Source organism: Nilaparvata lugens, chromosome 6 (assembly GCF_014356525.2).
Source record: "Nilaparvata lugens isolate BPH chromosome 6, ASM1435652v1, whole genome shotgun sequence".
Taxonomy (NCBI): domain Eukaryota; kingdom Metazoa; phylum Arthropoda; class Insecta; order Hemiptera; family Delphacidae; genus Nilaparvata; species Nilaparvata lugens.
The window spans coordinates 51,720,156-51,735,298 of NC_052509.1; the positions used below are offsets into that span (position 1 = coordinate 51,720,156).

General features: G+C 31.2%; 4 protein-coding genes across 12 annotated transcripts in view; 1 reads left to right on the forward strand and 3 right to left on the reverse strand.

Annotated features, from left to right (window-relative positions):
- LOC111053456 (ribose-phosphate pyrophosphokinase 1) overlaps positions 1 to 3,037 on the reverse strand; it is a 29,224-nt gene extending 26,187 nt beyond the window's left edge. For 5 of the 7 annotated variants that reach the window (XM_039431191.1, XM_039431190.1, XM_039431189.1 and 2 more), the window contains exon 1: positions 2,807 to 3,037. The gene's annotated coding sequence lies outside the window, so the exon portion shown is untranslated. Of the gene's footprint in view, positions 1 to 1,578; positions 1,727 to 2,806 lie in introns of those variants that run through there. The other 2 variants (XM_039431188.1, XM_039431186.1) reach the window with 2 other exon arrangements.
- Positions 1 to 12,297, forward strand: LOC111053458 (ubiquitin-conjugating enzyme E2-22 kDa). The gene is made up of 5 exons (XM_039431192.1): positions 1 to 299; positions 4,869 to 5,021; positions 6,290 to 6,372; positions 8,353 to 8,516; positions 9,806 to 12,297. The coding sequence occupies exons 1-5, from the start codon at positions 234 to 236 to the stop codon at positions 9,940 to 9,942; spliced, it is 603 nt and encodes a 200-aa protein (XP_039287126.1). The 5' UTR covers positions 1 to 233; the 3' UTR covers positions 9,943 to 12,297.
- LOC120351967 lies at positions 1,607 to 2,217 on the reverse strand. The gene is made up of 2 exons (XM_039431193.1): positions 1,872 to 2,217; positions 1,607 to 1,834 (listed from the first exon to the last, which is right to left on the reverse strand). Exons 1-2 carry the CDS (start codon positions 2,214 to 2,216, stop codon positions 1,634 to 1,636), a joined length of 546 nt encoding a protein of 181 aa, XP_039287127.1. The 5' UTR covers position 2,217; the 3' UTR covers positions 1,607 to 1,633.
- The window catches only part of LOC111061938 (conserved oligomeric Golgi complex subunit 1), a 19,330-nt gene continuing 14,959 nt past the window's right edge, over positions 10,773 to 15,143 (reverse strand). Inside the window, exons 10-11 of one of the 3 annotated variants that reach the window (XR_005571674.1) lie at positions 14,362 to 14,556; positions 10,773 to 14,257 (exon numbers count right to left, since the gene is read on the reverse strand). Coding sequence is in view for 2 of the 3 variants with exons in the window: in XM_039431183.1 (XP_039287117.1) it covers positions 14,422 to 14,556 (135 nt within the window). In the remaining variant the exon portion in view is untranslated. Of the gene's footprint in view, positions 14,557 to 15,143 lie in introns of all 3 variants that reach the window. The other 2 variants (XM_039431183.1, XM_039431182.1) reach the window with 2 other exon arrangements.

Sequence of the window (15,143 nt, forward strand, 5' to 3'; positions counted from 1 at the left end):
AGGTTGGCTGCATTGGCAGTTTGCATGATCAGCTGTGCTTTACAACAATAACATCAACTGAATTTTAGGTTTCGGAATGACTATAAATTTTAATAGAGGTCAAAATTATTGATTTAAGTATAGTAGAAATATAAATTAATATTTGCACTTTATTATTAGAATTTCTTTAAAATCCAGACATGCTAGAGTAACTTAAAAACAACCTGGTTCACGGGTATTGATCTTACCAAAACATGGCCAATAATATTGCTGCACAAAGGATTCAGCGAGAATTTAAAGAGGTTATAAAAAGTGATGAGGTATGATGATTTTTAATATTATTTATCTTCATAAACTGTTAAACAACCTACAAGAATCAAAAGTAATTTTATTTGACTTAGTTTATAGGATTCTCTTTTATCGCAGGCCAACTTGTATTTGGCTTGAAAATGTTACATGAAAACGTGTTTTAACTAGACACCTAACACTAAGCCCAACATATTTTTATGTCTTGAGCAATCCTGTGTCGTAGTCTTCCATGATTTTAAATATAACTTTCCAATTTTGCACCTATATTCTTTCGGAGATTTTAAATTAGTAAATAATTCTAATTAGGCCCAAAGTTTTTAAATAGGTTAATCAATCACAGAATCTTGTAATTCCTATTTTGAGTAGGCCACCTTTTTTAACAAGAAAAGTTTCTATATTGTCTAATTGAAGTCTGTTTTACAATATTCTATGATCTTGATAATACAAGTTGATGCCTAAATACTTGTCTGGAGTGACCGTGAAGGTTTAAAAACCTCTGTCAAATTAGCGTTTTTTCCTGCCAAGTAAGTTGAGATGCCAAGGTAATAGAATGTGTCTTAACTGCTGTCAAATATAGTTAACTTCATTATATTGAATCAAATTTATGTTTTTTTTTTAATTTAGGTCAGACAAATAATGTTCTTATGAAGTTGAAACTACAGTATCGCAAGTAGCAGTAATGTTTTTGTACTGAAATAGCTGATACATTGTGCAATTTATCAATTATATCATTTTTTAACAATTGTTTATGATTTTGGAAAAGCTGCTCAGTTGTAAATAGGCCTATTTGGTATGTGCTGTAGACCATTTATTGTAACTTGAATGCTTCATAAAACTTGGATAGCAACCCCAAACACATCAAATGTCACCAGGCACAGGATAGTTGCACACACATGTCACACTAGACGTATCAGTTTATACAAAGCTTCACGAACTTTGCATGTCTAGTGTTTGGAAAATTTTGTCCGTATTGAAGGAAATTATTAGTTTTATAGAATATGTACCACCTGGTAGGCCAAGTTATATATTGATAAGTTAGTAACCTCTTTCTAAAATCTTCTTTCAAATCTAAACTAATTATTTTGTTGAAACTACTGTAGGTGTTGAAATTTTTATGGTAATTAATTAAATTAATTTAAAATACGAGTGTACTAGAATAGACACATTTGAAAAAAGAACTATTTAATTCATGATCTTAAGCTCAATAATCAATATAAATGTAATACAGGCTTAAACAATTAATATGAGAACAGAAAAAATATTCAATAGACAGATAGATGAGAAACTGACCGTGGAGCTACATGGAAACCAACTCAAATCATTAGTGAGCTTCAAGTATCTGGGTTCAAGTTTGCAAAGGTACGGTGAGCTGGATGCGGAAATACAGCATAGACTGAATTGCAGATGGTTTCAACTGGATATGGATGAGTGGTGTGCTCTGTGATAAGAGAGTGAACTGTAAGATTAAGGATAAGGTGTACAGATTGGTAGTGAATCCAGCTATGTTGTATGGCGCGGAAATCTGGCCTGTTTCAATGAGGCAAGAAAAGAAAATGGGAGTGGCTAAGCTGAGAATGCCAAGATGGATGTGTGGGGTCACAAGAAGGGATAGGATTCGTAATGAGGTGATTAGAGATATTGGGGTTGGACCATTGGGTGGGAAGATGCAGGAGGCTAGGAGATGAGGTGGTTTGGACATGTGCAGAGACTTGAGAAGGGTTATGTGGGACTGAGGGTGCAGGATTTGGATCTGGGTGGCATGAGAGGGCGAGAAAGGCCAAGGATGAGGTGGAGAGACAGAGTAAAGGCTGATCTGCGGGAGAAGGGGAGGAAATGGACAGGATTTTGTGGAGACGGCCGAAGGAGGGAAATGTCGACCCCATATGATTGGGATAAGGCTTCACCGAATAAGAAGTAGAAGAAGACATATATAGTCTAATTGATAAGAAAATAAGTAGTTAATGGCAAGAGGAAATTACAAAAAATATATAACTATCCTAAGGACAAAGAAATTACACTAGCAAAATTTAACAATAATAAATCCTGATCAAAAACTGAAATTAAATCAGCAAATCAGGAGAAACACATTATTGATATGATATTGAAACTGTTCGATTGCGAGCAATTCTTTGAATAATATATTAGTTTCTATTGCAAATTAATAAAACAGATCTGCATGATTTGGCAATAACATACTATAATAATTATATCGAGTGAACTGGCGGGCTCAGGTCTGGTGTCAGAGTTTTCAGGTCGCAACTGATCAATTTCATGGCCTCTGACATGACGAAACGACTGCTTTTTAGGTGGCTTTTATAACAACTCACTACACTAAACAGTATTGATTACATAAACAAGGAATTTTGGAAATCAAGTTGAAAACAGTACCAACTATACCTAATATTGAAAACGTCTATTCCCATTAACCTATTACTTTCTTCTGTGACCTGTGCCAATAAAAGAACTAATATGCAAATAAGAGACGGATAAACAATTGCTGTTCAGTCTTAATACTCACATGAAAAATCGCACTCTCTAACAAATAGTGGTCATGATAAAAATCAGTACACTGCAACTATTCACGTTACCCTATGGTCACACGTCTGTTGATTACAATATACCTCTCAATTTATTTAGTAAATAAGTCCTAAGAAACGTTCACCGTAAATTACTGCTAAACAAAACTCGGTAAATGTGGTGAAACTCTATTTATATCTTGATTTTATTATGTCAAGTAAAATTGTTTGTTTTCGTAAAATCCAATTTTCGTCATAGCAGGGCATATATTTATTATTACGTATGCAATGATGTTATCTGGATTCCCAGTTTGAACATTTTTCAAACGTATTCAAAGTTCACGAAGTTAAATACTCATAGATAATTTTCCAATACTGTATTCAAGCATTATTTCTGTCATCAAAATTAGTGACGTATAAATGGAATAATATTCTGTTTGATATTTTCTATTTTTAGCTCGGTTATATTAATTTTAAATTCAGATTGCAATTGAAAAATACATTTTCATCTTTATGACGTTAATTAGACTACTGGTTTATGGAGTTTTTGTGTAATTTATCTCAATTTCAATTGATATTACTTTTTATCTTTGAAGGCTTTTTGATTATCGTGTTACTTATCTCGTATGTTAGTACGTGTTTTTCACTTTTAAAATTGATGAGATAGCTTTTTACGATTCTGAGTTTCACAAATCTTTTAATTTTCCAAATCATTCCCAAATTAGTCATTTGATAAATGAAGAATTATCAACTTGAAAAAGTATGTTCCATCAACCGGGGTGACTTTGTCTCATCTCGCGGAAAAATATTCAAATCATTTTATCTCCAATTTCTGTTATTCGAAATCAATGTTCAAGCTCTTATCATTATCGCGGTTCTACAATCGATATCTTGTTGTTTTTTCGATATATTAGTTGATTAGCAATATAAAGCCAAACTGATTGCTTCATTTTGTGATTTCGTTGTCGAAAAACTTCGTATTAGAAAACCTATATCCAAAAGACTTACGATATCGGTGATTACATTTCGTCTTTTTATTATATTTCAATTGGTATATCCATAGTTGAACTGGTTCGGATTCTGTTACTAGGTAAATACAAGATAGTTTGTAATATTTTAAAGTGGATTTCATTTGTTTTTAATGTTATTATATATTTTTAAAATTTAAAGTTGGTTTCACATTGTCTAACTCTTGAAAATTAAATTGAATCCTTAATTTTTTAGAAAAAGTCACTCCAACCTAAATCACTCCTTTATCCTAAATTTTGGATAAAGTCACTCCAACCCGTGGGTAAAATTGTCTCTTATTTTCAAAAAAATATATATTATTTATTTAAGTGAAGAAAAAAAATTAATTTGTATTATGAAACATAGCAGAATACACTCTTAAAATGTATTCAGGGCTATTTATTTTCATTTATAAAATAGCATCATAGTACCTATTTTTTGAAAAGTTTTTAATATAAAATAAATTAAAACAATACTAGTTTCAATGTTTCACATAATCTTCAGGTTTTGAAAATAAATTTCAAATAAACGTTTTAAATAACAAAACTATTAGTAAAACGTTTATCTTAAATTTATTTTTAAAATCTGAAGATGATGTGAAGCATCGAAACTAGTTGTTTTAATTTGTGTTTTTAATCTGATATTTTATATTGATTTTTTTTCAAAAAGGGTTTTATGATGCTATTTTATAAATAGCAGAATACATTTAAAAATATTGCAAGTGTGTATTGATTGCAAGCTTTTTAAAATTTCAACTCCCGAAAATTGGTACAAAGTCACCCCTAAAATTGATACAAAGTTAATGGGATCAACTTTCATGATATTATTACTTCGCATCATGTTTGAAAGCTAGGCTATATTGGTTAAATATTTTTAATGTTATCACGTTCATCAAAAATTTAGTTCAAATGACGTTGAAATAGCAGAGTTGAATCTAGGATTCAAACTTATTTTTTATTCACTAAAATTAGTTCTATTCATCAGTTCCCAAGACTAAAAGTCGACAGGGGTGAGAAAAAACGGTATTAATTTTTCTTTTTTTTTCAATTTTTACAGGTGGCGAAATGTGCGATAAGGGTTGAACTAGTCAATGATAATTACACAGAACTGAAAGGAGAAATAGCTGGACCACCAGATACGCCATATGAAGGTGGCAACTTTGTTCTTGAAATCAAAGTTCCCGAAACATATCCATTCAATCCGCCAAAAGTGAGTATTTTTCCACTTCTATTTGTATAATATGAGCGAAATAATTTCCATCGATAGCATGAATCGATGCCGCTTTCCATTAATGAAATCCGTATGAATTATTGCTTCGGAATTGGAAATCAGTATGGATCTGTTCTTTTATCTCATTTATCATACATTAGAAAGTCATGATTGCTGCAGTTCTTCCAATAGAATAAAATTTCAAAGCAATATACGCTCTCGATGATTTTAATGACAATTCATTTATTCATCTATTATTTTTACAAGAGATGACTGACCGGGAGAGAAAAACTAAGGATACTCCTTGTACTATTTCTCTCCCAAGTTAAGATTACATTTTGAAAGTTCAAAATAAGGTTATGATTTCACTCTTCTGAAATTTCGTCCAAAAACAAAGAATTTTGAATTCTCTCAATGAACTACTCAACTAAAAACCAAGAATTTAAGACATCAACACTAGGTGTTTTAAGATCTAATAAGGACAGTTTTAAAGCAATCATAATCATCAACTTGAGTTGAAACCGAAAGGGGTATTTCAATAAAGATTCCTCTCTATTATAATTTTTGCTTTTGTGAAAATCATAACTTGGAAGATAAATAATTACTTGACACTTTCTGATAGTGTAGATGTGACTAAATTACAGTTCAATTATCGAATTGAAATGAAAAATTATTGAGTTTGACTTTTAATAATAATAATAATAACGAGTGACCTGGCTGGCTCAGGTCTGGTGTCAGAGTTTTCAGGTCGCAACTGATAAATTTCAGGGCCTCTGACATGACCTAACGACTGCTTTTTAGGCAGCCGGGACCGTCGACTTAACATGTCCATCCGAAACTCGGGAATGGCCTGAGAAAAATATCTTGCCCGGGCTGGGATTCGAACCCGGGCCTCTGGACTCTGGACTTTTAATTACAGTTGCATTGTAGCTTGAGTGATGAATATGAAATCATTATTATGTGGCAAAAAACGATCCATTCAATTAGCCAACTTTCCAAATTACTGTTTTTATTGGCGGAATTGAATAAATTATAGTTTATGATGCAGATATTTCTTGATTTGGCATTGATATCAATATCATTATCTTTTCAAACGAAAGTGTGTTGATTTATATTTATTGTGAGATTATCTAGACAATCATGATTAATTTCAAGATAATTTTCAATTTAAAAAATTCATGTAGCCTACTCCATTTCTAAAATTACAATTTTTCAACCAAATATTTGAAGGATATTTAGATATTCTATATTGTTGTATCCTTTTACAGGTAAGATTCATAACGAAAATATGGCATCCAAATATATCATCAGTAACTGGTGCGATTTGTTTAGATATTCTCAGAGATCAATGGTGAGTAAATCGTTAGACTCAATAAAATTATTATAGATTTCCCCAAAGAATACCCAAATACCTTAAGCATGATAGTTTTCATAGATATTTGCTTTTATTATATAAAATAGCTTTCTTTGTGTAGGCGTTTGATTTTCGTCTACCTTGGCTCTGTCAAAATGAAATAGATTAGAATTGAGAACATGTAAAAGCATGTTGAGGAAAATATTAAACAACAAATCGGTGTAACTTTGCTAGTGATCTATCAATAGCTCAAAGGCAAGCAGGAAAGTCGGAATAGTGAATTCCAGTCACTGGAAAATTATCCAAATGATAGAAAACCGGAAGATTATCTGATAGAGTTAAGAAAACTATCTGAATGATATGAAAATCATTTGATAATTATCAGAAATTGGTATTTTTTACTTGACGATTTTGGTCGGATCTCAAACAGTGGTTTCTGTGGGTTCAATGTTTCACAAGGCACTGGACTATTTGCAATAATTTGCATAATGCAGATGAATTGATTATAATTTATTGTCAATCCCACTATTATTGAGCACTTTGAATTATAGGATCGTGGTTTCATGGTCTCACTAACTCATCAAGATGATATAATTGAAATATTTCAATGTAGTTGAATAGGCAATAAATGCAATTCATCAAAATAAAGCTGGATTCCGACATATCAGTATCAGAGTCAGGGACCGGTATAGTGAAACTGTCATTCTCTGAGTTCTAATGGGAGTAACCATACTCTCTCGGCCGAGCTGAGTAGGAATAGTTCCATTAGAACTAATGGCAATAATATCTTCACTGGCTAGAACAGGTACTGATATGTGGGAATCAGGTTTACGGAGAGGTTTTACATGAACATTTTTTCTACAAATTTGTTCAATTCTCTTATATTTTCTCACTAAAATGATGATAGTCGGTCTTAGGCTCGGTTTCTTATTAAATCGAATGAAATATTAAACATTAATAAGTGTCCTAGAAACTGGGCCTGAGCTAAAGTACAGATGACAAAATTCATCGGAGTAAACTCTACAGGCCAGGTGGGACCTTTTACATTAGTCAAGTTCCTTGAATTCAGGTTGAATTGACTCAAGAAAACTTGGAACCTTGACATTGACTCAAGAAAACTTTTGAAAAATGAACTACTGTTGACAAGTCAAGTTTTCATCATATCAAAAGTAGGCCTACAAACATGGTTAAAAATTGTTAATCTAAAAATAGAAATCTCATTAATTTCAAAGTTTTCTTATACATCAGCATCATATTTTTTTATTTGTTCTTATACATTCTACATTGGCTGTCAATTACTGTAGCCTATTCATCCAATTTTCCCATTTGTAGGTTGCATTGCACCTTAAAGATTCAAGTTTAATCCAAAAGTCAAACAAGTTTAACATCTACTTGAATCATCAAAACTCGAAGAAGGGTCTACATTGTTATAGTGGATTCATGTCACTGTACTTGTAAACTTAAATTCAAGCTTGCAAAAATCATTGGTATACCGTAGTGGATTGAAGATTGTGCTCTTGCATATTTGACATCAGGCTTGCAAAAATCATTGGTATATTCCATTCAATTTCAAAAATATATCATTGATTTTTAGAGCTAAGCTGAAGAAATTTCTGATAGAATTGTCCTTATATTCATTTGAAGAGTTTATACAGATTTGATTGTGATGAATTTCTTATTGACTGTTTTTGGGTGTTTTGATATTTTATTATTTATGTCATTATTCAATGTATCTGTACATTTGTTGAATAAAAAATATTTGAATTGAATGTAGTGAGTTCAATTTTCTGTTCTTGTAAACTTGATTTTAAGTTAGCAAAAATCACTAGAATGTCAACAGAACTTGAATGCAGGGAAACTTGACTAATGTAAACCCTACTGAAGGGAGACCTACAAATATGCAATACAAATATTTTTAAATTAATGAAGTTGGTGCAATATTGCTGATTGATTTGAGTGTTGTTTGCGCATGCGTAGGGCAGCGGCGATGACACTACGAACGGTGCTGCTGTCTCTGCAGGCTCTGATGGCTGCCGCAGAGCCCGATGACCCTCAGGACGCAGTCGTCGCCAAGCAGTACAAGGAGGACCAGGAGATGTTCCGCCTCACCGCCAAACACTGGACGGCTAAATACGCTGGAGGTCAGCCAACGCAAATCATCTTTATAATTATTGAAATACCCAGCAACGGTTTAACGAGTGATTCATAAGATCAGTGCCATTATTCACTTTTGAAATCACAAATAATAAATCTATCACTGGAGAGAGCAACATGCTTTGCACAAAACGGCTCTTTTCCCAAAATTTATAAACAGTAACATTCCCAAAAGATAGGTTATATTTCACTTACAATAATTTGTACAAAAAAGAAACTAGACATTCTGAATTTAAAGTATGGGACACTTGATTAGAAATCAATATTACACCTTTGATAATCAGTGAATAGGTGAATATTTGAAAATAATTAGGTTATTTTAGAAAATTTAATGCCAAAAAATACACCAACCTAATCACTTAAATAATTTTAATTATGTTTGAAATATTGCAAATCCTGTCCCCCTTCATAATAAAAACACAAGATTTTCATGTTAATGTTCAATATGGTTAATTTGTATTTCAGTGATACAGTATATTTTACAGTGAAATGAATTTCACTTAATCGTTTTCTTATTAGTGTGATTTTCAATCAGTAATTACGAGTAAATTTCGGAGAGAATGATGATGGGTCTGAAATTTGGCCCATTCGATAGAGACAAAGAAATAGCATGATACATGATAGTGACTGAGATGAGAATTCTTAGATGGATATTGGTTACGATACGATGAAATAGAGTAATCAGAGGCTTTATTAAGGTTAGTTCACTGGGTGAGAAGATGCGAGGTTGGGGTGGTTTGGTCGAGTGCAAAGACATGAAGGGCGGGTGTTTTCGGTTGGGCACGTTATTGGCAGTCCGGGCTGAAGTGTAACAGTAGGGATGCACATTGACAGCTAAAATATACTTTTTGTGTAGTTGAGAAGTTGATATTGTGCTAATTATTCATATTAATTAAATAGACTAAGAAATTGTCAAAAACCACAGATTTTATTAAAAGTAGAAAAACCGGTTTCGGTTGTTACACCATTGTCAATTTCTGATAAAGAATAGTTTATTCATGGTGGATAAACAATAGTTTATCAGAGATTGACAATGGTGTAACAACCGAAACCGGTTTTTTCACTTTTAATAAAATCTGTGGTTTTTGACATTTTTTAGTTTTTTTATTTAAGCTAAAATATAGATCAGATAGGTGGTTACTTCCCCTAAGGGACTCCACCAAAAAAGTCGTCGCTAATAAAATACTTGAAAATTGAAAGAGGATGGTTTAAAATTGTTGTCATCAAATGAAGTTCTGCTCGTGATATTCAATCGACTATTTGTGTGTTTTTCAAGGTCCTAGTGGGAATCCAGATTTCGAGATGAAGATCCGTCGTCTGACAGACATGGGCGTTGAGGAGGATCAGGCAAGGGTGGCACTATCTTCTTACAACTGGGATCTGGAGCGAGCGACCGAGCAACTGTTCAGTTAGTCATCCAATCAACACAATAGTTATTTATGATCACAAGAACATTTTTATAAAAGATGCAAATTTTAAATAATGTGATTTCAATAAGATTTTTCTTTATTATATAATAAAAAAATGGTTAGTGTTATGAAAAGCAGTACACATCAATACTGGGAAACATATCCTGTGCGGTTGGCTTGTATGCTTCTCTATCGTAACTTGTTCTAGAATTTACCTCTATTTCTCACCTTTTATAACATTATTTTAAAATATTCTTAATGCATTGAATTTATCATCTATTATTTAATTCTACGATATTTATACGTCTAATGTACTATTTATTGAATTCAATCTCAAAAGAAAATATTTTTTTGATATTTTGTTTTTATGAGCTAATTTTTTACATCAAATTAAAGCGGATAAAATCATTTGAAACATTATCATTGTTATACTTTCTCTGTTAAGTATTTCAAATCTTGTCAAACATGATTATGACAGTTTGTTATTATAATAATTATGCCAAGATATGCTATAATTAGAAACTTTTAATCTATTTATTTATTTTAATCAATTCCTCTAGAGTGAACATGAAAAATTAAGTTGGTTCTATGAACTATTTTTTCGTGATGAATATGTGAATAATTCTAGGCGAATCGTCATTTTTGATCTATGAAATTAATATTTGAAGAAATTGTACTTATCGAAAGTATCTTCATCATATTTTACATCCGTTCATGCGGAATCATATTTTTCTTAGTTTATGCATTAGAGACTGTTTTTTAGAACTAGTGCTTCCGTTTACTTTCAAACAATCTATTGTTGTTATCATCATTATTAATGGAAGAATAATTTAATTTTTTCGCAACGAAAACATTACATTCAAGGGTTCTGAGAATCTGAGCAGGCTTTTTTCATTAGTAGTTTCTTGACTTATCTAATGAGCCCTTAAATGCATTGAATGCAATTGAAACATCCATCACCTACTAGAAACAATCATCAATCCGAATAAAATTTATTGGAAACTCACTTCCCATTAATTAAAACTTTAGTAAAAAATAAAATACACAGGCTAGCTTCTAAAAATCATCAAATGTTGTTGTTCTTAGTTACATCAAAAATGCTATCGATGAATGTAAGCTCATTAATGCATCCTTGATCTGAAACTTGAATAGACAATATTCATAAATATAACGAATGTCAGTTTTTTTCAATTTAACTTTGCGCTGAACAGGTTCCATCTAGTAGCAAAGCGTCGCGTGTTCAAATTTACTATATCTAGCACTCTAATAAAAGAAGTTCTGTCAAAAGATACTGCTAAGAAATGGCACTATCAATCTTCTTCACTTGCCAATAATTTGCCATCAATAAATAGTTTTTCCATTTTTGAACCAATTAACGTAATTTGCTTTCAATCCCGTTCACAGGAACGGTATTGCAACTAAATTAACTCAATATAACAGTCTCAGTGAATATATTAAGTTTTGCATAAATCTCTTGAAAATTATTACACAAGTATGGCTTTCATTGGTGGAGGGAATGCACACGTACAGTGCAAACAACGTATAACCATGCCATAAAAAATCTTGTTTTTCTGTCAATTTCATTGATTTATTTTACAAAACACAATAATCATAATATAATTATGAATGTGGAGGAAAAAGTAGGCTGAGCCTATACAATTTCTCTTCCAAATTTTGATAAAAAGTCAATGTTGTCCATTAGATTCAGTATTATAATAAGAGAAAACATAGGTAGTTCTCTATCTTTATTCTTCTATGGTTATATAAAGCAAAGCCCCTTCCTCTCAACATCACAGTGTTGTTATGAATCACGAAATTTACACTCACATAATAATGTGTAGCAAAACATAATTCCTTCTATTTATTGAGATCTGTGTTTTACAAGACGAGAAAATTGTTAATAATAATTCTATTATAGATTCGGCTTGTATTTCTGAGTTATGATTGATTTATATAAGAAATACAAGTCGAATCTATTATAGAATTGTTATGAAAAATTCAACAATTGCCTTCGAAATTCCTTAAAAAAATTATAGTTTCAAAATTCTAAATTCGAGTCAAAGATGATAGCAAACAATACAGATTCACCAAACTATCGGGAATTAATTTTTATGTAACTTCTGAAAATCAAAGAATGGACGCATATATTTTTCGGTGACTACTTGATGCAAAATTTCGTTTTTAATCATCTAAGACGATAATTAGAATAAGGCAATCAATAATGAACTCAATCATTGTATTTCTGTAACGTTATGCATTCATTTGTTGCATTTCAATATACTAATGTATTCTCGTTTGTTAATAATTTATTTTTCTAAAATGTCCATGATTTGAAAATAAATGTTATTTGAATAGTTAGTATGTTTCGTTTCATTAGTTTTTAAACTTTAAAACCAATACAGTCGTAGGAAATATAAATATAATGTTTATCTAAGGAATCAATTTTCTATGAAAATTGAGAAATCCACGGTGAGGTTTTTCAACCCAATATTCATGACTATAATTCAAAGTCAGTCTCATGCTACACTTGTAATCTATCTATAACGCTGAAGAGTGAAAATATAATTCTCATGCTTTCTAATGGGACGATTCATACTAGCTTGGCTAGGCTGAGTGGGAACACATAAACTGATACTGATAAAATGAGAATTTAATGAGAATCCAGATTCAAATTATTATCTTACTATGCATGTAAAGAAGCAGATAATTTTGGAATTCATGTTTTTGTACTTCAATTTATTTTAAATATCTACTAATTACTTACTAGTACTCCTCCGGTACTATCACTATTAATTTTATTTCAAGTTAATATTCCTGAGCTAAACAATCAAATTTGCATTCTCAATGTATGTTTTAATTTCAACTAAATTTACATGATGAATCCAAGAATGTATAAATCCTCACACAGTAATAAGTAATTCTTGGATTTAAAAATGTTGAGAATAGGTCAATGAAAACAATAATTATCTCTGTTGCATTTTCACTCCATAAGTGTTTTTAAAATCTAAGTTTAATACCTTGAAATTATCTATTTGAACAACAAGCTTTTGCTCAAAATTAAAATATTTCTATTTCTATTTCATAGGCCTACCTATGTTTCTAATGAAACAATATCTCTTGTTGAATTTTTTACAAACTTGCTCTAAATAATTATAATTGGATAAGATGCTCGCCCATACGATTAATAAAAATACCATTTAATCTTATTCTTATCATGGACTTTCTTGCATGTTAGCATAATGAAAAGCAGAAATGAAGATAATTATATTTGTTCTATTATAATTTACAGTAAACGTCTGTAAACACTGTTGAAAATGATTTTTTTACAATAGATAGCCTAAATATTATTAATATATTTGTAATTTTATTGTAATTAAATCGTGATATCTTTCATTTTATAAAGTTGTTGAAATTTAATTACCGTATCACATATTTTTAACACTGCCAATATAACAGATCATTCAAACCTTATGTTCTGATCAATTCCTCAATTTAGAATAAGATACCTACTTTCATCACGCTTATAAAAATTGAGTATTTCTAATAAGACAGTATTCAAATACAGTAGGTAGATATTAGGATATTTAAATGCGATCAACTTTTTTCTATGTAAACTTGCTACAATTTATTTTCTTATGGTTACCTCCAAATCATATTTTAATCAAGCTTCGAAGCTTCTCATCACAAGGTTAAAGTTTTTCTCAAACTTTAGTTACCTTACCAATATTTAAGCCGGTCTCAGTTGTGATGCGAGTGTCAGAAGCTACTGGTATCAAGGCCTTCAATAAAAATTCTTGTATTCCCGAACTTGAGGGAAAACTTCAAAGACTTTACGCTGAATGTACTGGCTATGACCACAGAAAAAAGAAACAACATTCATTCGTTGTTCATTACTCCGTGCTATGGTGCTAAGACCAATGAGACGAAACAGATGGATTATTGCTTGATATTTATCAGGCTTTGAATTTCTTTTCTACATTTATTTCATATTTAATTAGAACAACACTTTAACAATTTTCATTTGCCCTATTCTTTGGTAACTTTCTTTTTTCTCATCAATAACTTCTATTGTCATAGCATACAAATGAATGAAATACATCTCTGTAAGTAGTTCAACTCAAGACAAGGAGTTGCTCTAAATTGATGAGTAATTGATATTGATTCATCACAGTCAATGTAGAATGCGTAGTGAACACGATGAGAAACAGTGGATAGATACGATTGGAAGATTTGATGTTAAAATCACATCCTGATAGTCGAATCTGAATATTTTCCAGAACCAGTACAATCCTTTGATGGTGATGATGAAGAAATGAAACCTTTGGAATAGGAATAGAATAAATTAATGTTATATATTTTATTCAGTGATCAATTTCTCACTGAACTTATTCTATCAGAATAACATACATAAATCCATACATACATATATTACAGCAACAGTTTCCTCCAAAAAAGAATGTTTCTTCTCAGCGGTTCTTTGCTTTTATGACGAACCAAACCAGTCAGCAGTAACTGATCCAAAAAATGACGTTGCTGCGTTGGTCAGAGTGGTTTTTGCTGACACATCAGATTCTGGGTTGGCTCCAACAGGTGTAGTCGAGATACCTGTCTTCCCAGCCTGTATTTAAAAAAATGAAAATAATTAGGTACCTCAACGAATAGAAAACTATACTACACTCAAGAAACAAATCTAAGGAATGACATGTTTAATGAATTTCAAATTAATTAAGGGCAATTTCAATCTTTGAAAATGTTATAGCTTTCTCAAATGTTGCAGCTCCAGCTTGATAGTAGTTTATAGAAAATCTTGCTGTAATTCGGCCTACACAATTTATAACAGGGTTACTAAGAACTTTATTTGGGCTTTTCTGAACTTTTTTCAGAAATTTATGCTGTAGAACAAAGACCTAAAAACGGATATATGTGCTTAAAAACAACAGTTTTAGACTTTCTTCCATAGCACACTAATCGATAACAATCTACTAATCTTGGTGGTTCAGCTTTGAACGAATTCGATAATGAATTAATGATGGCCACAACGAAATTAATACACAATAACGGATAACACGATATCTGAGTACGAATTTATAATATTGATTTGAATTAAAAAAAAAAGAATTGCAAGGAGATACCAAAAAAAATGTGTATAAAAATATAATCACTTCTATTTTTTCACCATCATCAATCTCTAGGAAACACTAGATT

What these genes read in the sequence shown, in the direction of transcription:
- LOC111053458 (XM_039431192.1), top strand. Translation starts at nt 234, where the DNA reads ATGGCCAATAATATTGCTGCACAAAGGATTCAGCGAGAATTTAAAGAG. An exon ending in AGGTTATAAAAAGTGATGAG is followed by an intron (nt 300 to 4,868) that starts GTATGATGATTT and finishes CAATTTTTACAG; the next exon opens with GTGGCGAAATGTGCGATAAG. An exon ending in GATATTCTCAGAGATCAATG is followed by an intron (nt 6,373 to 8,352) that starts GTGAGTAAATCG and finishes GCGCATGCGTAG; the next exon opens with GGCAGCGGCGATGACACTAC.
- LOC120351967 (XM_039431193.1), bottom strand. Translation starts at nt 2,216, where the DNA reads ATGTCTTCTTCTACTTCTTATTCGGTGAAGCCTTATCCCAATCATATG. An exon ending in CTTGTGACCCCACACATCCA is followed by an intron (nt 1,835 to 1,871) that starts TCTTGGCATTCT and finishes CCCATTTTCTTT; the next exon opens with TCTTGCCTCATTGAAACAGG.